This window comes from Sminthopsis crassicaudata, chromosome 2 (genome assembly GCF_048593235.1).
Source record: "Sminthopsis crassicaudata isolate SCR6 chromosome 2, ASM4859323v1, whole genome shotgun sequence".
NCBI lineage: Eukaryota > Metazoa > Chordata > Mammalia > Dasyuromorphia > Dasyuridae > Sminthopsis > Sminthopsis crassicaudata.
The window spans coordinates 384422346-384447897 of NC_133618.1; the positions used below are offsets into that span (position 1 = coordinate 384422346).

The following is a 25552-nucleotide window of genomic DNA, read 5'->3' on the forward strand; positions in this document are numbered from 1 at the left end:
TCTTGCCCAAGGTCACAGAGATAGTGAGTTCCTAAAGATACATTTAAGCTCAGAAAACTCAATTTTTTTAACTCCAGGTCTGAAACTATGTCCACTATACCACCTAGTTACCCATTGGATTGTAATTATAGAATCTCAAAATTAGAAGTGACTTCAGAGGTTGTCAAATCCATATCTGAGAAATAATTCTCTTTAAGCTATTACAGGTGGTTATTTATCTTTCATTTGAAGACCTCCCAGGGATTGGGAAACCCATTATTTCCTAAAGCAGCCCTTTTGATACTTTTGATAATCTGTTTTCCTAAAACTTAGGGTCTTTACTCTCTAGGACTAAGCAGGACAAGTTCAGTCATTCTACACGTCCATCCCTCAAATATTGAAATGTATTTTATCATTTCTTGCCAAAGTCTTCCTTACCTAGTCTCAACCTTCCCAGGTTCTTCAATTAGTTCTAGTATGGCATGGTCTCTTTTGATTCTGGACATGTTTCACTGTATCATTGCCCCTTCTAAAATGTGATGCTCACACTTGGACACAATATTCGCTATATGGTCTGACCGGAGCAAAGATTCAGTTACTTACTTATCTACCTTGGCATTCTTAAACAGTCCCAAATTATATTGCCTAGCACATATTAGATGCTTAAAAAGTGCATATTAACTGACCAACATTAATTTTTGTGACTGCCATGTCACACTTTTCTCTTTGAATTTTCAGTCCCATAAAAGTCCAAGTATTTTTCACATGAACTATCATCTAAGTTATATGTACCTTGTATCTTTATGGAGGATTTCTTAAATCAGATGCAGTAGGTGTACCCTTACTAAAGGTACATGATAAATGTTAACAAAATCCTCATCCAGCATATTAGCTAAACCTTGAATCTTGCAAAATTTGCATGTTTGGTAAATAGGTTGGTATGCCTTCTTCTGAATCTTTAAGGATTCACCCTAGGGATAGTCCTTTAGAGCAGGCTTTTTAAACTTTTTCTACTTGGGACCCCTTTTCATGTGAGAAATTTTTGCACAACCCCACATAAGTAGGTATATAAAACAGCTATACAGATCAAACATTTATTGATAATAAATCATAAGGAAATTTATTTTAAAACAATTTTTGGCATATATGTAATTTTACCATGTATTAAAAATGAAGATAAATTTGCATACTAATGAGATGCTTATTTATTTTTACATAAAGAATTAAATCTCGACAGAACATTTGATACCTTTTACTGTTGCCAGATTTTCCTCCCCTCCCCATTTAAGTTTCATAACTCCATTATTACACTGTGACAGTTCATGATTTTGCTTTGAAGTCCAGTCATTCAGTCAGCCTGGAATCCATCCAATCAATCTACTTGATTCTGCTTGCTTTTCAGTCTGTCGTAAATGAAGATACTTGGTCCTATTCATTTTTATATCCCACTACAGCATTCAGACTAGAACCTTGTATACAGATAGACCCTGTTAAATGTTTGTTGAACTAATGTTTATTGACATTTGAATGTGTAAAAATCAGAAAAAACTCACAGCAGAAAATGAATGAGTAAATGCATTGCCAGTGACTTAACTGAGATATTCACTATTGTTGCTTTTTTCTCCTGATTTTCAGGAAGCCATCTGTGTTTTAGATTATGGAAGTTAACCAAATAAAACATGTCTATATCACTTTATCATTTATAAAATGTTTTTCTCACAAGAATATTATTGCTACATGGTAATATATAATTATTTGAGGAAACTGAGGCTGAAGAGAGGTCAAGTGGCTTATCTGTGAACAAAAAAAAGAACAAAACTGAAACTTCAACCCAGATGTTCTGGCTCCAGGCTTAATTTTTTTTTCTTCTGGGTCACACTAAGACTACACCCAACAAAGTGAATTAACTTCAGATTTAGTATCAGTGTGAGAAGGAGACTTTTTCTGGTCTGATTGGTGTTGACAGCCACAAGGGATCATTCAAGCCCCAAATCTGGGGAAATGCTAACTCCTAATTTCACTTTGTCACTTGCTTTTTGGTTTTTAACATTACTACCATCTTATTTTGGAAAAGTACCTTGGAAAGCTTACTCAGTCCTCCATGTGGCATTGTTGGTAATTACTGACCACTTGAAACCTAAAAACCAACTAGAGTCTGCAAGGCTTGTGGCCAAACCCAGCTGGAGCTGTGATTATGAGCAAAAGGCCTTCCAGTGACCTGGAGTGAAGTTATTTTTCAATCAAATTAGGCTTTACCTCCCTAATCCAGAGATCCTAAAAGGACCATTTTTCAGTAAACTCATCATTTTATCATAGGAGAAACCAAGCCAAGCCAAACACCTTTAAACACAAGCAGAGCACATTGTAGCTCAAGGGTGCAGCTGTAGAGTCAAAGGCAAACGAAGGGGAGATATTTGGGAGGTCCGAGATAATGGATACAATGGCAATTGGATTTCTTAAATGAAAAGCTGTCTAATAGAAGCTGTTCAAACAAAATGCTGCAGCTGGTGTTGTGATGGAAAAGGTGGAAATTACCCATGTAGTCATGAAGAACCCAAGTTTAAATATTACCTTAGCTGTGTGGCCTTGTCAAGTCACTTAACATCTTTTTAGCTTCAGTTTCACTACCTGCAAAATGGAATTAATAAAAGTACCTATCTTACAAGGCTGTTGTGAAGATATTAAATGAGGTAATCTATGCAAAACACTTTGCAAACCTTAAAATGGTAGCTGCTGTTATTATTTTTAATGGGTTTTGTTGGGTTTGGATATAAGACTAGTATCTTTCAAAGGTTCTCTTTTAATTTCTAGGTACTGAGCTATACAGAGAAACAATGATTGTGTACCTAATACAGTTGGGTTTAGACTGAAAAGAGTACTATTCTGGGAGTCAGTAGATGTGGGTATGAGTCATTGTTATATGGCCTTAAATAAGTCATTTCATTACTCAGATCCCCAATTTCCCCCCTCAATAAAATGGAAGTGATAATACTTGTGATATCTCCCAGAGGTGTTGTCACTTTCAAGTAATAAATTTTTATTGATATGTTTTGTTTCTATATCCCTTAGATTTTTCTCCTTCCCCCTTCTCAAAGAATTTCCCCCTATAACAAAAAAATATATAGATTTTAAAAGGAAAAAAAATCAGCAAAAGCAATCATGTCCAAAAAAACCCCCAAGAAATCTCAAAAGATTTCTAATGTTATATGTTATGTTTCATGCTCATGGTCTCCAAAACTTCTGCAAAAGAGGTGTCTTCTCAAGTTTGGAGCAAAACTTGTTCTTCATTTAATTAAAACATGCATTTTCTGGGGGTTTTTTTTTGGTTGTTAGTCCTATGTTTTTACATTTTTATAATCATCCTAAATATTACTTTCCAGGCTCTACTTAATTTATTTTGCATCAATTCACATAAGTCTTTCCATACTTCTTTGAATTATATTTATTATTTTTTTAGCATTCATAACCTAATTGACCCACTTTATTTCTCATCCTTTCTATCATGAAAAATGTCATAGGCCTGTTGAGAGAGCAAATAAGATTATGTCAAACTGGTGTTCTTTTAGTGGTGCTCTATGGCACCAATCATGGAATACCATGATTTTAGAAGAATCACTCTTGTGGATGACCTAAAAACAAAGAAAGGATGAATAATGAGTGTAACTAGGCTGTTTTCTGTAATATATACTATTACTGTGGTGTATTATAAGTGTTGATTTACATAGGAGAAATGGTGTCAAAGACTTCATTACAACTGGAATAAGTGGATTGTTCTTATAGTAAAAATAAAGGATATAACAGGACTAAGAACATTAGTCCTTGCTTCATTACTGCCTACCCACTCTCTTTCCCCCTCCTAATATTGGAGATTTAAAAAGAACAAGAAAACATGTAAATTAAATGGATCCACTATATAGATATGGAAAAGAATCCCAAAAAAGGAGATGTAGGTGTAATCACTGTACTGACAGAGGAACTATCACCCTAATGACATCCATTCCTATAAAGGGGTCCAATTTACATAACCAGTTTTCAGCCCAGACAATTATCTTAGCCTTTTTGACTTAGAGGGATGCTCATACTTTCAAAAAGGAATCACCTTGTTATTACACTAACCTTTCATCATCTTGTCCTCAATTCTGAATGAGAACTGTAGTTCTCAAACTTTTTGGCCTTAAGACCTCTTTATACTCTTACTCTAAGGAGCTCTTCTTTATATGGATCATATCTATAAATTTTGCCTTTTAAAAATTAAAATTTTAATATATTTGTTGTTATATATTTAACAGCACATTTTTATGAAAAATAATGATTTCTACAAAACAAAAGTTGACTGAGAAGAATAGCATTGTTTTATATGTTTTTGCACATTTCTTTAAATCTCTAACTTAAAAATCTGTTGAGATATGTTGCTCTGATTGAAGGATATAATCATATAGATATATAGGTTAAAAAGGGAAAGCGTTGAGATATGTTGTTCTGGTTGAAGGATATAATTATATAGATATATAAGTAGAAAAAGATATATAGAGAGAGAAAAGATTTATAATATCTTGGCATTGTTATGAAAATAATTGGTATTATTATGAAAATAATTTTGACTTCTAGGGTCCCCTAAAAAGTCTCAGGGACCCTTATATAGAATTCACAGCCACACATATGCTGAGAATTGCTGAGTTTAAAAATCAGTGATATAGGTCAAATAGAGTGACCAGAGAAACTTGAAGGAGAAATTGCTTGTATAGCTAAGGAAGATCAGAAATGACTTCCTGGAGGAGCTAGCATTTCAGTGATGCCTTTCAGCAATGAAAAAATATCACTAATAAGATTTGTTAATAAGGAATGAGCCTATTACAGGCCTTGGGAATTTTTCATAAAAGCAACAAGATATAAGAAAAAGCAGGGTGAATTAAGAGAAGAATTTACAAAAGCCCTAAAGATGATATTTCATCTTCTCTTGTATTGGGGGCAACTAGGTAAAGCAGTGGATAGAATGCTGATCCTAGAGTCAGGAAATCTTGAGTTTAAAATCTAGCCTCAGAGTGATACTGAGCAAGTCACAACTTCTGTCTACCTCAATTTTCTTATCTGTAAATTGGGAAGAATAATAGCATCTAGATGGCACAGTGGATAGAGTACTGGCCCTGAATTAAGGAGGACCTGAGTTCAAAGCCAGCCTTAGATACTTAACATTTCCTAGCTTTATCTCCTTGGGCAAGTCACTTAACCCCAATTGCCTTAAAAAAAAAAAAAAAAAAAGAAACAAGATAAAAAAAAAAAAACAATTAAAAAAAAAAAAAAAAAAAATAATGAACAAACTGATTTTTAAAAGGCCTGAAAAGATTTATATGAACTCGTGCTGAGCAAAACAAGCAGAACCAGGAATACATTGTACACAACAATAGCAAGAATGTGCCATGATCAACTATGAAAAACTTGGATTCTTCTCAGTGGTTCAGAAATTCAAGGCAATCCCAAGACTTTGGATAGAAAATGCCATCTGTATCCAGAAAAAAACAACAAACAAACTATAGATATTGAATGCAAATCAACACATGATATGTTCTTTTTTTTCCCTTTCCCATGGTTTTTCCCTTTTGTTCTGATTTTTCTCTCCCACCATGATTCATAAAGCAATGTGTTTTAAAAATAAACACATTTTCAAAATAAAAAAAAAAAAAAAAAAAAAGCAACTATAAATGCTAGCTATTGTTAAGAAAAATGCTTTACTGTATGTACTTATTATTGTCAAAAGATGAATAAACTTTAACTGAAATCCTGGTCAGTGGAAACCATTTATAAAATACTTCTTTGAGACTCATTAACTCAATATCTGAAAAAAGAACAGTGTCAATACACCAGGGAATTTTCTGTTGCTGTCTTTGAGATAATAAAATTTCATTATTCATATGTGGTAATTGGAAATAATCTGTATCTTGCTTTTAAAAATAACCTCCTACCTTACTAAGAAAGAAAGGAAAAAACACACATAAGATAATATGGTGTGTGTATATAAGTAGCTGGTAGAGAGGCAGTGTGGTATACTTCAAAGAACTAAAAAAGTTCTAAAAGTCTATACTTGGGTTATGGTTCCACCTTTGCTTAATAAATAAGCCTTGGAACCTTGGACAAGTGACTCGATGTCTTTGCTTCTCAGCCTCTTCTTCCTCAGCTATAAAGTTAGAGCTTTTGAACTACATGATTTCTAAGGTCCCTCACATCTTTTAAGTGACAGTATAAATGATTTTTTTTTGTCAGAGTGTAAAGTGCTGTGAATTCAAATGAGAAAAATTTAGTTGGGATTAAGAGGTGAAATTTGGGGATGAGGAGGAAATATTGCAGAAAGCAGCATGAGCAAAGTTATAGAGTTGGGAAAGTGGGGGGTGTCTAGAGATGATGGTTAGAACTCAAGTTTGGCTATAGCAAAGAATGTATGAGGGGGGAAAAGATGGGGGCCAGATTCTAGAACAGAGGCTGGCAACACTCCAGAGTAGGATAGAATCAGATTAAAACATAAAATAATTAAAATATAATAAAACAAAGATGATATTTTAAAACTAAGTCAATATATAGCCTTCAGGGATTCTAATCTAGAAGACTTGCTTGCTACACTAATAAGGTTGGGTTTTATTAATTAGACCAGCGATTCTTAATCTGGGATCATGTAAGATTTTATTTTTTAATACTTTTAAACTACATTTCAGTAAAAATTGTTTGCTTTATAATAATATATATTCTATTTTGTGAATTTCAAAATATTAATCTAGAAAGAGGTCCATAGGTTTTACTAGATTGCCAAAGGGGAATCTCTCTCTCTCTTCTCTCTTCTTTCCTCTCTCTCCTCTTTATTGTTTAAAGGAAAAGAAAAAAGGTTAATAAGTTAGGCAGTGAGAAACCCATAAAAGAATACCATGCACAATTACACCTATGCAGGAGGAAAGTGGAAATGGCAATTTGTGGAGGAGAGATTAGATAGGGATTTTAAATCTCCTTTTACCTCTAACATTCTATGAAACATATTATTATGAATTGTAAGTATTGAGTTCCTCCCCTGTTGGTACTTATGTACAATTGCACTTTTCTACATAAAACTCATCTTATGGAGTTCAAATTAGGCCTCATTTTCTAGCTGTGTGATCCTGAGCAAGTAGCTTGACTCTGTTTGCCTCAATTCCTCAATTACAAAACAAGCCAGAGAAGGAATTGGCAAACCACTCCTGTAATTTTGCCAAGAAAATCCCAAAATAAGGTCACAAAGAGTCAGACACCACTGAAATGACTAAACAACAAACAGCATCGGCAGCAAACGCTATATTTTTTTCTCCAGATTTTGAATACAAAATTCTTTCCAGAAGAATTTTAGCACGTATTGTAAAGACTTGAAAGGAAAGCCTGGTGACAGGGTGATTTATGACAAATAATTCATTTAACAACTTCAGCTGGATGTTCCAGAGGCATTGTAATATAGTGAGTAATATAATGCTGATCTGTCCATCTATGCTAGCCCACAGCCCATAGATAGACATGACATCTGTTAAAGAACAGAATCAGCTGAAATTCAGTAATGAGATCAAGCCAGCTATAATGTACAAGGCGATATATATATATACACACACACACACACGTGCACACACACATACACACATATATCCATACTAAGGTTTTTTTTTTTCTTTTAAGAGATGGAAGCAGGGGGATTTTAAGCAAAACTTCGTGATATATACAAATTGTTTAAAACAATTTGGTTTGTATTGGGGATTAGTTACTTGGAGATATGAATAATGTATTTTGAAACAGTTAAGAAACAGGGGGCCATAGTTGTGTCAAATGGAGTATTATTTGGCCTCCTCTGAGCATAGAAATTAAGTCCCATATTTTAAAAGTTGGTTGTTTTATTCCAATCTTCATGGCTTCATGTTAGGAGACCACTAATTTGTCCAAGAGACCTGCCTCTATATCTGGGCCAAATTTCCTTAGTCTCTTCTTTCTGTGACCAGTACTAATCTATTCAAAAATTCTAGGACAGTAAGGCTAAAATTTTAGGAAAGACTAAAGCAAGCTCACAGAAGTATATGACTAGTCACTAGTGACTAGGATCTTGGTTTCTCACCATGTTGACTGATATCAGCGTACACCATATTTGGGTTGAAAGACCAAGAAGAGTTGTGTGTTAGCTCAAGCATAACCATAAAAGAGAGAACTGGTGAGGGAATCAGGGAAATGGTTTGGAAGGAAACAAAGGCAATCACAAAATTAGTGTTAGTTTTAACTTTTGATAGTTCTGATTCTAGTAAAGTAGAAATATGAGTATAAATCCCATAGTACTCTTAACCTAATCCAGTACCATATCATCAAGACTATTGCCTGTTTAAAAAAAGACAAATACATTCATAAAATTAAATAAATCATTGTTTTCAAGTGTTCCTTGGTTTTATTAATAAAGGGAAATAGGATGAAGGAGGTGGTGTTTCTCAGAGGTGTTGAAATACTGAAAGGAATAAAAAAAAAAAATCCCCATGAGGGAGATAAGCAGACCTCAGGGATACCCTTCCTTTGACTTTAACTTAACAGAGTTTTCTCATGAACCTTTGGAAAAGGGGAAGAGCCAGAGCAAGGTATGAAAAGATGGAAGAGTAACGGAATGTAACTTTTTCACTATCCCAAGATAGTATGAGGAATATACCCATTATTAAAAGAGGTCATATTTTTGTAGCCTATTACTATTTTCAAATCATTTTTCTTACAACAGTCTGGTATGAGGTTGGTAGTAAAAGCATTATTGCTTCCCTTTTATAAACAAATGAGGCAGCTGTACTGAGACCAGGGCTTCTTAAATTTTTTCCACTCATGACCCCTTTTAACTTGAGAAACTTTTACATGACCTAGGAAATATAGGTATATAAAATAGATATACAAATCAAACATTTACTGCTAATTATAATTTCATAACCATCATATTCAGTTATAAAACCCCATGTAGGGTCTCAAATGAACTCTTTAAGAAGCCGGAGTTAGACCACATTTGGATCATTTTGTTCAGTTCTGGGTCCCACATTATAAAAGTGACATTGATAAAGCCTTTTATGTGTTTTTCTGTACTGTTTATAGGTTTCTGTAAATACTATAAATGTTTGTTTTACATTTTCTGTCATGTAGAATAACGGCTATCCTGTGTATATATAAATGGACTTATCTTGAATGCCTATATAGGATCTGAAGGACTTTCATTACTATAGAGAATTAGCAATATTTTAAATTTTTTCCAGAATAAACTCTAGATAGAGATTTAATAAACCAAAGAATTATTAATTTCTGGCAGGAAGATGTCCCAGGACTGAATCCTATCCTTGTGTATGTCATTTCAATTCATTAGAATTACTACTTTTCAGTTTCTGGTCATGTCATTAATAGATATTGTCTTTCAAAAAAAGCATTTACTGCCCAAAAGGTGGTGAAATTATTCCCTTTGTGTGATTCAAACTATCCTTTCATGCCAAATTGAATGCTAAAGCTAAGCTCTCATATTCAGAACATATTAACTTACATTTATGTGATGAATCAGGGTTTATAAACCAACTCCCTTCATGACAAATCAAGTTAAATAGAGCAGGTGTTATTATTCTTGTTTAGTAAAAATGAGGAAAATGGAGACTTATTGAGTAAAATTACTTGTCCACTATTTACAATATAATCACTTAGAGCAGGAAGAGATAAAACAACTTCTTCATTTTATAATGTCCCAAAAATGTTAGATGATTTGCTCAAGATTATGTAGTAAACATGTGCAAAAAATTTTTGTGGCAGCCCTTTTTTGTAGTAGCAAGAAACTGGAAACCGAGTGGATGCCTATAAGTTGAGAAATGGATGAATAAGTTATGGTATATGAATATAAAGGAATATTGTTGTTTTATAAGAAATAATGAGCAGTTTAAAAAAAAAAAACAACTGAAAAGACTTACATGAACTGATGCTAAGTGAAGTGAGTAGAGCCAAGAGAACATTATACACAGCAATAAGATTATGCGATGATAAACTGTGATAGACTTGTCTCTTTTTAACAATGAAGTGATTCAAAGCAATTCCAATAGATTTGTAATAGAAAAAGCCATCTGCATCCAGAGTGAGGGCTATGGAATCTGAATATCGATCAAAGCATAGGTTGTTTTTTTTTTTAACCTTTTGTTGTTTTGTGCTTGCTTTTTTCTTTTTTCTTCACGTTTTGATTTGATTTTTTATTAAAGCTTTTTATTTTCAAAACATATGCATAGATAATTTTCAATATTCCCCCTTGCAAAACCTTGTGTTCCAATTTTTCTCTCCTTTCACCCTTTCCCCTAGATGGCAAGTAATCCAATATAGGTTAAACATATGCAGTTCTCCTATACAAATTTCTATAATTATCATGTTGTGCAAGAAAAATTAGTTGATCTAATTTTTCTTGCACAGCATGATGAATATGGAAATAGATGTAGAATTGCACATGTTTAACCTATATTGGATTGCATGCTATCTAGGAGAGGGGGAGGGGAGGGAAGGAGAAAAATTTGAAATAAGGTTTTGCAAAAGGTAAATATTGAAAATTATTTTTGCATGTATTTGAAAAATAAAAAGCTATTAAAAATAGTCATTCAGGGGGGCAGCTAGGTGGTGCAGTGGATAGAGCACCAGCCCTGAATTCAGGAGGACCCGAGTTCAAATCTGGTCTCAGACACATAACACTTTCTAGCTGTGTGACCCTGGGCAAGTCACTTAACCCCAGCCTCAAAAAACAAACAAACAAAAAAAAAAAAAACCCAAATGGGGTTAAAAAAAATAGTTATTCAGGTATTTAAGAAAAAAGGAGACTACATAGTTAAGTATCAGGGCTAATTTTTAGACCAAAAGCTGGAAGAGAACTTATAAGCTATCCCCTCTAAGCTCTTCATTGTATAAATGAAAAAAGTTAGGCCCCTAGATAGAGGTTAAGTGATTTACCAAAGGCCACATGAATAGTAGTCTTCTGATACCCCAAACCAGTGTTCTTTTTACTTAGAAACTTAGGAACTCATCTCTCAGCTCTCCAATGTTCTCCAGAGAAATCTGTACTCCTTTCCCTTCTTTGCAGGCCTGGGGGACTATGGTTATGGAACACATTGTAATTGCTTTGCTGAACTATATTTTGTTTGTTTTCTCTTTCTTATAAGCGATGGCTTATTGGGTGGGGGATATATTTGGAAATAAAGAGAATCTTAAAATAAAAGGTGGTAGAGACACAATGTGCTTTGATTAATAGGGAACTGGACTTGATGTCAGGAAGGTCTAAGTTCACATCTTGCCCCTGATACTTATTATGACTCAGAAAAAATTATTTAACTCTTGGGCCTCAGTTTCCTTGTCTATAAAATAAGGAAGTTGTTCTTAATAGCCTTTTAAGGCTCCTTCTGGCTTTAAATTTATGATCCTACAATATCAATATATTTTTTTAAAATAATCTTTTCATGTTTTTAAAAATTAAAGCCAGGTCTCTGGATTCCAAATCTAGTGCAATACTCCTTCCACCAAACCATGCTGTCTCTCAGAATGTTAGAAGGAAGCCAGAGAATGGCCTCACCCCATCATTTCCTTCTGGAGCCCCCTGGGTCATGGCCCCAGCATGAGTTCTTCCTCTTTGGATGAGATATACTGCATAGCCTTGCCCAGCCTAACCATATGGCATGTATAATGATTATTTTATATTGTTGTTATCGCTCTCTAGTCACCCAGTAAACCCACTATAGTCTCCACAAACTGTACATAACAAGGCCAGGCTCTGCCAGAAAATGGGTTTTTGACACCTTTACAATGTGATAGATGCAGAGGAAGAAAGAACCCATTGGATTTATGGAAGGTATATAAAGTTTACAAAGTCTCACCAATCCATAGCTGGGAAAAATGTCCTCAACTGGGAGGCGCTCAGACAGGGTGAGACACAGAGCTAGCTCTTGGCAGCTCAGGGGAGAAAAGAGTATAGGGTCCTTCTCAGGGCTTCTGCTCTCCAGAGAGATTTTGGAATGAATGAATGCCTAGAGAAGCCTGTGTTCTTGGTTTTTCTGTTCTGTGGCTATCCTGATGATGGAAGGAAGCCTGTTATTTGGTACTTTGGTACAGTATCCTTCCAGTATTCTATGTTGGTATTTGTCCTCTGGCAAATCAGCTTGAATTTTAGAAATTTATTGACCAATTGACCTTAGCCAGGAGAAAAAACAAGAGTTCCCTAGAACCAAGCTTATTTGACCTAGAGATTTCAATTCATTGACATATAAAAAGTGTTTAGCAAAATTCAACATTGAATATAAATACTAGCTATTAGCTCACTTAGATCATAGATAGATCAAGAAGCTCTTGTAACTTTTGGCAAGGCATACCTCTGCATACAGTCTCTCACTCATGACTCCCACAGAGTGTATAATTCTTTAGCCAAGGATCTGACCTCCCTTGATGACCAGTCTGGCTCTAATCTGCTTTTCTAACCTTGTCTCATACCCAGCATTCTATATTGCAACTAGACTAGACTACTAGTCATTTCCCCCACACATGTCTCTATACTTTTCCTCTATAAGATATCCCTGGGAGAGTTCATCTGTTCTTATGGCTTCACCTCTAAGCTGATGGCTCTCAATGTTTCCAATCCTGTTTCCCATCCTCTTCCCTGAATTCCTCTCTTAACAGCTTCTGCTAAAATTTTCTAATTTCCTGTTCTGCTGGCACTTCAGACTCAATGTGATTCTAAAACCCAACTCTGTACCGCTCCCCCACACACACTCCCGCTACCTTGTTTTTCAGTTCTCTCAAATTCCCAAACCTTTGAGTCTTCTTTGATCAATCCTTCTCCTTCACCTTCCACAGCTCATCAGTGACCAAACTCCCTAGATTCCCTTCCATCCCCATACCAAAAAGCCATTATCCATTGTTACCTTTTGTCTGAAATATCACTGTAGCTTTCTGAGTTTTCTCTTCAATATATCTTCTTTACCATGACAATTTATCTTTAGAAACAATATTTATTGCCAGTTTCATTAGACATTTTTAACATATTCTAGTTTTCTGTCATGAAATTTTATCTCCATTCCTACTTTTCATTGACTCATTATTTAGTTCTATCATATTGATCTAGGGATCAAAGCAGTGGGGATAGCATCAGAAAACCTGAATCTGAATTCTATTTATATTCTATACTTGGAAAAGTCATTTCAATTTCCTTTTCCTGGTATCAGATTGGAAGTTTGGATTGGTTTTCCCTCATCTAAAAGGACTGGAATATAGGGATACTTTTTTATATCAAATGACATGTCTACTTCTTTTATTATATTAATCCTGTGACCTATTCACAACTCCCCAATGCCAACACTATAACAAGTTGTCCATCTTTTCAAGATTCCATATGCATGAGATGCCCTATCTATGTCCTTTATCTGTGTGGGATAGCCTCTTTATTATTTCATAAGTTCTTTTCCAAATTTCAACTTTCATAAAGTTTATGGAGTACTTACATTTTACAAACTCTATCACAGAGCTGTTGTGAGGATGAAATGAGGTGATATTTATAAAGCACTTTCAAATCAAAGTAAAAATTGTTGTAGTTATTGTTGCTATTATTTTCTTATTCACCATCAGTTTGTGTGGGTCAATGAGTTATTAATATTACTTTATGGCAGACAGAGAATATTTCCTCAAAAACAATCCTTCATGCTAATAATGTGTTTATATTCCCATTTTATCAATAAAGAAACATTAGTCCCAAAAGGGAGGGGGAAAAAAAGACAGAAAGATAATTAAATATCATAGTACTTGAATTGAAGTTCTCCAGTACTTCAGGTCAGTGATTACAAATATTTTATCACTCAAGGATTTAAATATCTGCAAATAACTTGGCCTTTCTGATCTCCAACTTATTATCAATATTCAAGATTTTCCATACACTTCTTATGTATGGATCAAGAACTGGTAAGTACCTCAGAGGTCATTTGTAATTTTATGATCTAGTCCAACCTCTTCATGTTGGAGAATACTTAGAGCTAGGAATGTTAAATGACTTATTTGAAATTACCCAACTCAGGAAAGGGAGAGCCTGGTTAGAAATTTAGGACTCAATTCAAGGGTTTTTCTACTATAGATCTCTCCCTTTCCTCTCAAATCTTGGTACTTTATCTTATTCCTCCCTTTCTCATATTCTACCTTATTCCTATCTTATCTTCCTGCTCAGATAAAAGTCTTTGAAGTTAGGGATTGTTATTTATTTATTTTTTACATTTCAATATTCTTCAGTATCAAGCAAAAGGACACGCAAAAACCAATACACAAGTAATTTCTCAATCTGTTTAATGATTAAGTTTAGTTAAATGTGTACTTAATGCTCCCAAAAACATTTTTGCAATATGTTTGTTGAAGGAATCAGTGAGACCAGAACATAATTTTGCAATTAAAAGAAATCTTTTACCTTCTTTATTTATATCATCTATGAGAACTACCAGAAATTTTACCTCAAACAAGAGAGATACTTTTATCTCCTATGGCCTCAGTTTCCTCCCCTGTGAAATGAGGGGATTTCTAAGTTTCCTTTCAGCTCACAATCCTGTGGTTCCCTGCCCTATCCCCTCTATCTGCAAAGCAAAGAAATAATTAAAATTGCTTATTTAACCACTATGAAGAACTGATGATGATAGGCATACAATAGTTCCTACCTCTTCTTAAAGGGGAAAAAAATGAGGGAATGTAGTAGCACATGTAATACTATTCACTGAATCCTTAATTAAATAGATCAAAAAGTAAAATATTAAAAATTTGATTTATGGGAGTTACTTAATAATTAGAGAGAGGAGGAGAAAAAAATTTCCATAAAAATACTGTAACCTTTATTTCCCAAGGGATAAATTGGCTCTTATTTTCTTATTGCTTAAGAATCATGCAGTAGCTTTCAGTGCGTGTAATATGTTTTCTTGGTATGTCGAAATCCAAAACTGGGTAATTCAATAGTTTTCTGGTTAGTGCATTTCAAGAAAAGTAATGAAAGTCATAACTGAAGCTTAAGAAGCTACCATGTTCGGGTCTACTGGACGCCTTCTTCATTAGCCACTGAATTTGATCTTTGAATACTTTTCCATTAGGAACTTCTGTCTGAAATATTCCAATAGTATCTGCAGATCTCAATTGATAGAGGAGGGGGAAAATCATCTGAGTGATCACTGGGTTGTGTAGAGGCAGAACAGAGGGAATAGATAGGTAATTAATTAGGATACACATGGGAATAGTGAGGGAAGAGATAGACAGTAAAGGGGGAGTGAGTCACTTTAAAAAATATATGCAAATGTTTTAATGCCAGACTATTACAATTTCCATGGGATATGTGTGTTATAATAGAGGGCTGAACTTGGAGTTAGGGAGATCCAAGTTCAGATCCTACCTCAGATATTTTGTAGGTATGTGTTCTAGGACAACTCATGTAACCTCTCAATCAGTTTCATCATCTATAAAATGGGAGTAATAATAATGATATCTAGGCAACTAGTTGGTGCAGTGAATAGTGCGCTGAGTCTGCGATGAGGAAGCCCCGAGTTCAAATCCAAACTCAAATATTTCCTAATTTATAATTCAGGAAAACCACAACCACTATTTGTCATTGTTTCCTCAATTCTAAAAAGATGATATTAGCACTTAGCTTGAAGAGTTTTTGAGTATCAAATGAGATTAATATTTGCAAAAAGCACTTAGCACAGTGCCTGGCACATAGTTGGTATATATAAATATATAAATATAAATACAAATATTCAAAGTCTTAATTAAGTGACTTGTTAATGAACTATAAGTGATAAAGCTGGGATATGAATCCAGGTCTTCTGAAACCCAATCTACTGCTGTTCCTACTCTACTACACTGAGATACTAACATTTAATTTTTCCAAAGGTTCATGTGGGAGTTGTATAAAAAAAGTCATGAGGCTTCTTTGCAAACAGTAAAGTACCCTAGAAATGTTAAAGAGGATGTTATATTTACATTGCCTGAGCTGTGGAACGAAATAAACATAGGCAGGGCCGGAATGAGTAATTAAAGCCATAGATTAAGTTCTAGCTAAAGTTTTCTTTTTTTCCCCTCCCCCTCCATTAGTTAACTATATACCAGATCTGGCAAGGAGGTAACACCTCAATTTTTACTGCTCTCTTACCTCTCCTCGTATGGAAAGGAGGAAAAAAAAGAGCTCCTCCCCCCCCTCCCCGGCAATGAAGCTAAAATACGCTTAGGTTCAACATCATTTATTAGAGTATTAAAGAGAAAAACAAAAGAATACAAAAATTTAATTAAAGACATACTTAGTTAATTGTCTAACCTTGTCTCCCTAGGATTAAAAAGGGTATTCTGCGGTCTATTTTTGGCAGAATTGGGGAAATATCCAGAGGTTAGGCAAAAGACAATGAATAGCAAATGTAGTGTGTCCCTACCAAGATCCAACATGCAGGTATGGCAGAGAGTAGAGAGAAGCTCACAAGGTGATTTCAAGAACATGTGTCTTATATTTTGATCGCCCAACTCATCATTGTTCTCTGCCCTGGGAGCTTACAGCATAGCCTAGCACATAAGACTTCTCCTAGAGATACGACTGCAGAACAAGGTCCTATGTCTTAAAGCTGCAAAGGACCTTAGGGATTGCCTAATCTATCTCATTTTACAGATCAGGAAACTGAGACCTAGATAGGTCCAGTGGCTTGTCCAATTATATGGGAAACAAACAAAACTCTAACGATCATTCCATTCCATTACAATACCTCAAAGATTTACCAAATGTACCATATTTTATTAAGACCTCACCTTTTCTCATTTTGCAGAGAAATAAATATATGGAATATTCAGCAAATGCTTCTAATTGATTCTTGATTCTAGTGCCTTCCCTCTGTTAGTTATTTCCTATTTATCCTGTGTATAGTTTGCTTTGTATATATATTTTTGCATGTTATCTTGCTTATTAGATTATAAGCTTGTTGAGAACAGGGGCTGTCTTTTGCTCCCCCCCCCACCATTCCTGACACATAGCAGTCACTTAATATTTTTCAATTAGCAAAAATCCACTTTCCCTCTATTCCTCCTAATTGAGAAAGAAAAAACAGAACCTGTTACAAACACATATAATTAAGCAAAACAAAGTTCTAATTTATATCATGATATATATTGGAAAGTCAGACACCCAGAACTCTGCTTTTAGCTTATGACCATAGGCAAGTAATTTTCCCTCTGAGAACATCAGTTTCCTCCTCTGAAAATGATGGTGGTCTTCTAAAGTGGATTTCCAAGGTACCTTCCAGTTATAAATTGAAAGCTATGATTTGAGGACAGAGTGGTATTATAGCTTTCCTTTTTTAGGTTCTCAGAAGAGAAATGAAGTTCATGCTCAGAGGACCTAACCTAGTTATAAAGTGCAGATATCAAAATCAAGAATTCAGCAAGGATATGTGCTAATCTGTGACTTACACACCTTGAATTCTACCCCAACATGGGTTTATACTGTTTTGTATTCTGTTAGATGAAGAGAGTAGTGTTTTCTTTTTAATACATGTAGCAATACAGGATAAGTGGAACCCCAGGTACCTTTGAATTGTACCAGTTATGTTTAAACTAGATAAGGATGTAAAGATTTAGCACAATTCCTTTCAGGTCTAGCAATTAAATTTATGAATGTATTAATCAGTCTGTTTTTGTATACATAGTCCCCCTTTTCCACTATTGACAAGGTAACTGGTCTAAGCTACCCAGGTGACATGATGAGAGGATTTATTTTCCCAGGTACAAAAACCTAAAGCAAAAATAAACATTCCAGACAATCTTTTAAGAAGATTTTTTTTTAATTAAATGGTTGCCCTCCTTTCCCCTACTACTAACTTAACATATTTTCTTTTAAGTCCCAACTAAAATCCTACCTTTTACAGGAAACCTTCTCCAAGCTCTCTTGATTCCAATGCTTTCCCTCTGTTAGTTATTTTATTTTGCCTTTTTTTGTATCTCCAATTCTTACTCCAGTGCCTTACACTTAGTAGTCACTTAATAATGATACTTTTCAATTAGCAAAAATCTACTTTCTCTCCATTCCTCCTGATTAAGAAAAAATCAAACCCATATCACAAACATTTAATCAAGCAAAACAAATTTCTAAATTGTTTATATTTAAAAAAAATCTCACTCTGCACTCTTGAGTCCTTTACCCCTCAATTAGGAGTGATAGTATCATCATGAGTCTTCTTGGATTGTGGTTGGTCATTATGCTGATTCATAAATTTTTTAAAGTTGTTCATTTTTACAGTGTTATTGTAATATAAATTGTTCTCTAAGTTCCCTCATGAATTCATATAAGCTTTCTAGATTTCTTTTAAATTATCCTCTTATTTCTTTAAAATTATTATTCCATTACATTAATATGCATAACTTGTTTAGTCATTCCCCAATAGATGAATATCATCAATTTCCAATTCTTTGCTATCATAAAAAGAGTTGCTATGAATATTATAAATCTTTAGGGTTTGTTTTGTTTAAGATTACTATCTCCTTTAAACTACCCTCCTCCTTATTCCCAACCTCCTCTCCCTCCTTTTTCCACATGTTTGTGATGTAACCCCTTGTCCTCTTATCTCACTGTTGAGTGAAATATATTTCTATATCAAACTTTCTAAGTTTTCCCTACTTAATCCAATTCAGATGAAAATTACTTTCATGTATCAGTTTCTTCCCACCTGGACCCCTTCTCCTTGTTTATATGGACTTGTGCTTATGCACCCTGATTATATAGAGTAATTTTTCCTAACTGCCTTCTCCTTCCCCTATCCCCTGCTCCTCTTTATATGTTCTTTTTCTTTCTCTTTGCAGTCTTTTTAAAAGATCATCAGATCATAACAACCCTCTAGAATCCTTTTTATGTCTCCTGATGATAAAAAAAAAAAGTTTAAAGACATATTTATCATCTTCTCACATGAGAATGTAAATAGTTTCAGTGTTTATTATCTTAGTACTGTTCACTTATATTTACTTTTTATAATAGGCTTCTCTTAACTCCTTTGTTTTCACTTCAGAGTTTCTGTGTAGTTATTGTCTTATCAGGGATAATTATAAGTTCTCTTTTATTAAAGATCCCTGTGTTCCTTCTCTCCCCCTCTCTCCTTATAGGATTATATTGAGATTTCTGGGTAAATTATTCTTGGTTGACCATACGATTATATTCAGATAACTGGGTAAGTTATTCTTGGTTGTAAGCCTTTATCTTTTGTCTCCTGAAATATCATAAGCCATCTACTCCTTTATAACAGTAGCTACTAAATCATATGTGGTAAGGATTGTAGCCCTTTGGCTCTTAACTTCTTTATTTTTGGTTCCATGCAATATTTTTACTTTGATTTATAAACTCTGAATTTTAGCTGTAATATTTCTAAGTTTTCATATGGTTATTTTCTTTTCTGAAAGTTACCAATGAATCCTTTCTAATTCTACTTTGCCCTTTGATTTTTTAAGAGATCTGGGCAGTTTTCTTTTTATGATTTGTTGAAATTGATGTCTACCTCTTTTTGTAGTCATGATTTTAGGTGGTGATTTAGGTAGGCGATTCTTAAATTATCTTTCCTCAAACTGTTTTCCAGGTCAGTTATTTTTGCTATAAAGTACCTTACATTTTTTAAAAATATTTTTCCACTTTTGACTTTTTAAAAATATCACTTATCTCATGAGGTCATTAGCTTCTCTTTAGTCCATTCTAATTTTCTGAGAGGTTTTTTTTCCTCTTTAAAATTTTATACCTCTTCTGCTAAGCTGTGGATTCAGTTTATAACTTTTTCTTTTACAACTTTTATTTTTCTTCCACTTTTTTCTTCTAGTGGTCACATTTCTTTCTTTTTTATTATAGATTTTTATTGACAAAATATATGCATGGGCAATTTTTCAATACTGATCCTTGCAAAAACTTCTGTTCCAACTTTTCCCCTCCTTCCTTCCACTCCCTTCCCTAGATGGCAGGTAGTCCCATACATGTTAGATATATTAGAGTATGTGTTAAATACAATATATGTATACATATTTATATAGTTGTCTTGTTACACAAGAAAAATCAGATTTTTAAAAAATCGGTTTAAAGTAACCTTAGAAGAAAAATAAAAATGCAAGCAAACAATAACAGAAAGAGTATAAATCTTATGTTGTGGTTAATGGTCACATTTTATTTATTAAAAAAAAATTAAGACTTTTAAAAACAACTCTTGCTTCATCTCTTCTAGGAATTCTAGTTGAATTTGTGCCCAAACTGTGTTTCCCTTTGAGATTTTGCATGTAGATGTTTTAGACAGGGATGAGAAACTCAGAAACAGATCCAATTAAAAAACCACATGTTAACATTATCTGTTTCTTAAAGGATTTTAATTTATTTCATCAAATTTTTCTCAATTATATTTTAAACTAGTTTTATTGGCAGCTAAATTATCTTTCTTGAGAAATGAAGTTTCATAAAGATCCTGACGGGCTGTAGAATTGAACCAAATCATAAAAGATTAAGTTTAATGGTGACCAATGTTAAGTTTCATACTTGATTTCAATAAATCAACTTTAGAAATACAATATGGGAATACAACATCTATTCCTATTTAAAAACAAAACAAAACAAAACACTAGAAATCATAAGAATAAGTGAAACTTTTCTTGAAATGATACATAGTATCTATCTAAAATGAATAGCAAGCATTATCTGTAATAATGGGAATAAGCTCTGAAGTCTTCCCAATAAGATCAGGGTGAAGCAAGGATGTTCATTATCACCACTATTATTCAGTGTTTTATTGGAAATGCTCGCTATAGCAAAAAGATAAGAAAAATAAATTAGGACAATGAAAATAGGCAAAGAGGAAACAAACCTATCACTTTGCAGATGACATGATGGTATAAAGTCTCCTAGAGAATTCATTAAAAACCTAGTGAAAACAATTAACAACTTTAGCAGAGTTGCAGGATATTAAAATAAACCCATATAAATCATCAGCATTTCTATATCCCAAAGTTTCTTCAACTGTGGGTTGTGACCTCATATGGGATTGTGTAACTGAATGTGGGAGTCATGAAAAATTTGGCAATAGTAAAAGGTAATAAATATTCCATCTAGATGTAATTATTTTTTGTAAAAATAAGCAAGTATATTAGTATTCAAATTTGTTTTCATCTTTAACAAATAGCAAAATTATATTGCCCCCAAATAATTGGTTTAAAATAAATTTCTTTGTGATTTGTTATCAGTAAATGTTTGATTTGTATATTTATTTTATTTGCCTAACTGCCCAAAGTTGCATAAAAATTTCTCCATCGAAAAGGGGTCACAAGTAAAAAAGATTTTAAGATGTTCTGCTATATACTACCAACAAAACTCAGCAGGAAGAAATAAAAAGAAAAATTCCATTTAAAATAATTGCACACAGAATAAAATACTTGGGAGTCTACTTGCCAAGATAAACCTAAGAATTGTATGGACACAATTACAAATCCAGTATGGGGGATGTCTGGCTAGACAGCTGGAAAAGGTCAAGGTGTTTTAATAGACTGTGTGCTCAATTATGAGTCCTCAGCAGGATATAGCAGCCAGGAAAACTAACAAGTACTTTTAAGAGAAGCATAGTGTCCAAGACCTAGGAAGTGAAAAACCTGGTAAAAATAACATCTGAAATGTTTTTTTCAGTTCTGGGAACCACATTTTAGGAAGCAAATTGATAAGCCGATGAATGTTGAGAGAAAGGCAGTATGAATGATCACAAATCACTTTGAAAGGCTGTCATAAGGACTAAGAAAAATTCTTCTGTGTAACATTGCCTGTTGTAAGAGCTGGGGATACAGACAGATAAGTGAGACAGCCCCTGCCCTCAAGGATCTTGAACTTTCCTCTTTAAGGGGAGCAGCTTTGAGGACAAGGAGAAAAGGATCAGGCTGGGACAGAAATGGCCAGTGTGAAGATGAGAAATCATGGTCACAGGCAGCACAGTGCTTAGTTACTACCAGACACTGTCTCAGAAAGTTCGCCTGGGAGCAAGGAGCAGCAGCCCAATAGGAAGAGAAAGGGGAGCACAAGGAAAGGAGGATTTGGGGAGTTGAAAGTGGAACAGTGGGTGGGAAGATGATTTGGGTCTCTGAGATCCCATTGAATGGGATGACCTCTAAGGAATAATTGAACATTATGATTTTGTGATTAGCTTTATCTCCAGTATTAATGAGCTGTATAAACTTGGGCCATTACCTGAAAAGATCATAACATTGAAAAAAAAAATAGAAGGAAAATAGACTATGCTTTTCATGCTCTGTTTAAGAATTTCCTACGAGATTCTAAGTCCTTATTTTAAGGTATTTAATCAAGATCAATGACATCAGAGGTTCTTCTTCCTTATCTATTTTTAGTGCATTCCCTCTCTCCTTCCTCCCTTTGCCCCATCACTACTACAAATTCCACTTCAGTGTAGCTTTAAGGTTCTAATTCAGTATTATGAATTTTGAAAGAAGAGGGAGATGACTGAGGACAGAATCATCTTGAAAGATGATTTGAAGTTGGATGCTGAGGTGGAGAGCAGAATAGAAAGGGGGAATGGAAGGTAAATATTACCTCTATTCCCATTAAATCAGCTAGTTGGTACAGTGGATAAAGTTAGGAGTCAGTAAAACCTGACTCTGAATTTGTACTAGCTATGTAATTGGCCAAGTCACTTAACCTCTTTCTACCTCTAGTTTCCTCAACTGTAAAATGGGAATAATAATAGAACCTATCTACTAAGAGTTGTCATGTTCTCTGTTCTTCCTTCATAAAGGTCTTTACCTCACCATTAAAATTTTTTTATCTTTTGCTTTCTTGAGATCAGAAAGTAAAAGAGAAACCATTAAAAAAATTCTTATCCTTTACTTCATATCCCCCAAACTATTGGAATTTTTGTCTCAAAATGTAGGAGATACAACCAATGATTTGAAGTTGGCATTACCAAGATGTTTTGCATATTTGAAGGAACATGGTCAGGGCATTGCTTGTAAAATACATGACTGTAGTAAGAAAAAACATATTCTTAATTCCTAAAAACAATTCATAAGTTGGAATTCCAAATAAATTTTATCCAAAGAAATATTATGAGTACTGTCTTTAATATTATTAGTATTTCAAGAAATAAAATAGGATGACCTCTAAAGAACATTTGAACATTAAGATTTTGTGATTAGCCCTAGCTGTAATAGTAATAAGCTATAAAATCTTGAGTCATTTTTTTTGAAGATTAAAGATCATAATGTTGAAAAAACTCAAATGTAAAGCAGACCGTATGTTTTTCATAACTCTAATGGGAAAAATTCTTAAGCAAACAAAGGAAAGAGAAGACTATAAAAGATGAGATAGATAATTTGTCTATATACATTTCAAAAGCTTTCACATGAAAAAAATTAATACACCATGATAAGAAGGGAATTGGTCAAATGAAAAAGTAATTGTGCCAAATTTCTCTGGTAAATATCCAAGATATCTAAAAAATTAGAAGATATATACATATTGAAAAAGGGGGAAATAAAAGTTCGATTTCCAAGATATCTAAATAAATTATGTAATATGTACATATATATGTATGTATAAGTACTAAAATCTAATATAAAAAGAACAATAATAGCAACATAGTTTAAACCAAATGCTGCAAAATTATGATGATGAAGCCTTGTTCTTATTCATAAGTTTTACCTTAAAGAGATGTAAGAAAAAAAGAACCTGCTGTTCTTTCCAGAGATAAGGAATCATGGATGCAAAACCTTACATAAGTCTGCCTTTTTGGATACATTGGTCAGTTTTAAAGAACACTTTTTCCTTTATTGTTAAGGATGACTCACCAGGAATAGATTATAGAAGGGACATGTTGAGAAATGTAGATAATTTAAAAGTAAAAACACATCTTTAAAAGCAAAAGATGTCAGTAAATTGTATTCTTAAAATAGTCCATTTTATTCTTTTAGAACATGAATGTTGAAATAGATGGTCTCAAAAGCCTTTCTAGCTCTGTAATTTTGTGATTCTTATATACACACTTAAATAGGGTTAAATAGAACTTTATGAACTTTTTAGAAGTGATTTATAGATGTGAAATTTTTATAGGAAAAACTCCTCTTGAGCTCCACACATCTGACTCTGACCAAATTTGGGACACAATCCCTTCATGTGTTAAGAATAACCTCCTTATAGTCTTGGATTTATTATTCAAGTTTGCCATCTTATTTTATAAGGAATTATGAGGTAAAGATTTGAAGTATGATTCTTTTCTTAGCTAACGGTTATACTTTATTTCCAGTTGAGAGGGAAAATGTTCAGAAGAGAACCTTCACCCGGTGGATCAATTTACACTTGGAAAAGGTAAGCCTATGACTACAAGGGAGGATTCTTTAGTGGGAGGTGAGAAGTGGAATAGAAGACTCAATGAGAAATATCTCTTGACTTTTTTTTTTAATACTATCATAAAATACTTTCAGAAAGGCAAACCTAACAATCTGCTTACTTTTCCTAATTTGACACTTTCCTTCTAAAATGTCTCCATTACCTTAGCAATGAATGGGGGGAAATATTAGAAATATGATAGATCCGACAATAATATCACTAACCATCCATGTTTGTCTAGTCTTTATGGTTGCAAAGTGCTTTGTGATATATCAGATCTGATTTGATACTAAAAATAAGACTATGGTATTTTTGGTTTTTTTGATACTAAAAATAAGACTATGATTTTTTTTCTATCTATATACTTGGTTCTTTTGCAGTTTTAAAAAAAAAAGATTGTTTTTAAATATTTTTTTGTGAGCATTGCTTCCAGATTCTAAAATTCCAAAAGTTTCATTATTAAGTTGCTTATATGTGTTTCCAATATAGCTTTGTTAAGTCTCCTGTTATATATAATCAAGGCTGGATTACCAGTGTAAGATCTCTGTGGTGTGTAACTATGCCTTAGAAAGGAGATGAATACTAGTGGTAATCTCAGCACTACTGGTGGCTTTAAGTCTACTCACCTATTAGCTCTTTAAAATTACCAAACTTTGTACAGACTTTAGGAGCATGAACAATGAGATCATATTTTCTCTTAAAGAGAACAACTTTCTTTGAATTTTTTTTTAATTCCACAGACTAATAAAACTTTGGAATGTTAAAGCTGAAAATAACCTTAGAACATAGAAAGTAAGAGTTACAGGAAACCTTAGGTCATCTTGTCCAAAACTTTATTATTTGATGTGAAATTTGAAATTCAAATGGTCCAAGTAAAAGTAAACAGCAAAATCAAGACTTTCCACTTTCTTCTCATTGACCACCTCGGGAAATAACAAACTTTTATAAACACAAAATGTTGTTTTTTTAACCAAAAAATATAAAACTGTATTTCTTTAGTATGCTTTTGTTATCTGTATAGTACAAATTCTGCCCAATGTACCAGATCTCCATTAGCATTGGCAGGATAGATCCCCAAAGAAATACTGCATCTTGTCCCCTCAGAATTTTGCTGCTTAACCTTGAGGAATTGCAAAATATTTGTCTAATGCTAGGACTCACAAGCTCTTACAG

General features: G+C 33.6%; 1 protein-coding gene across 2 annotated transcripts in view; it reads left to right on the forward strand.

Moving 5' to 3' along the window:
- Nucleotides 1-25552, forward strand: part of CLMN (calmin) — a 158145-nt gene that overhangs the window by 78860 nt on the left and 53733 nt on the right. For both annotated transcript variants that reach the window (XR_012486627.1, XM_074291380.1), the window contains exon 2: nt 24297-24358. Coding sequence is in view for 1 of the 2 variants with exons in the window: in XM_074291380.1 (XP_074147481.1) it covers nt 24297-24358 (62 nt within the window). In the remaining variant the exon portion in view is untranslated. The remainder of the gene's footprint in view (nt 1-24296; nt 24359-25552) is intronic.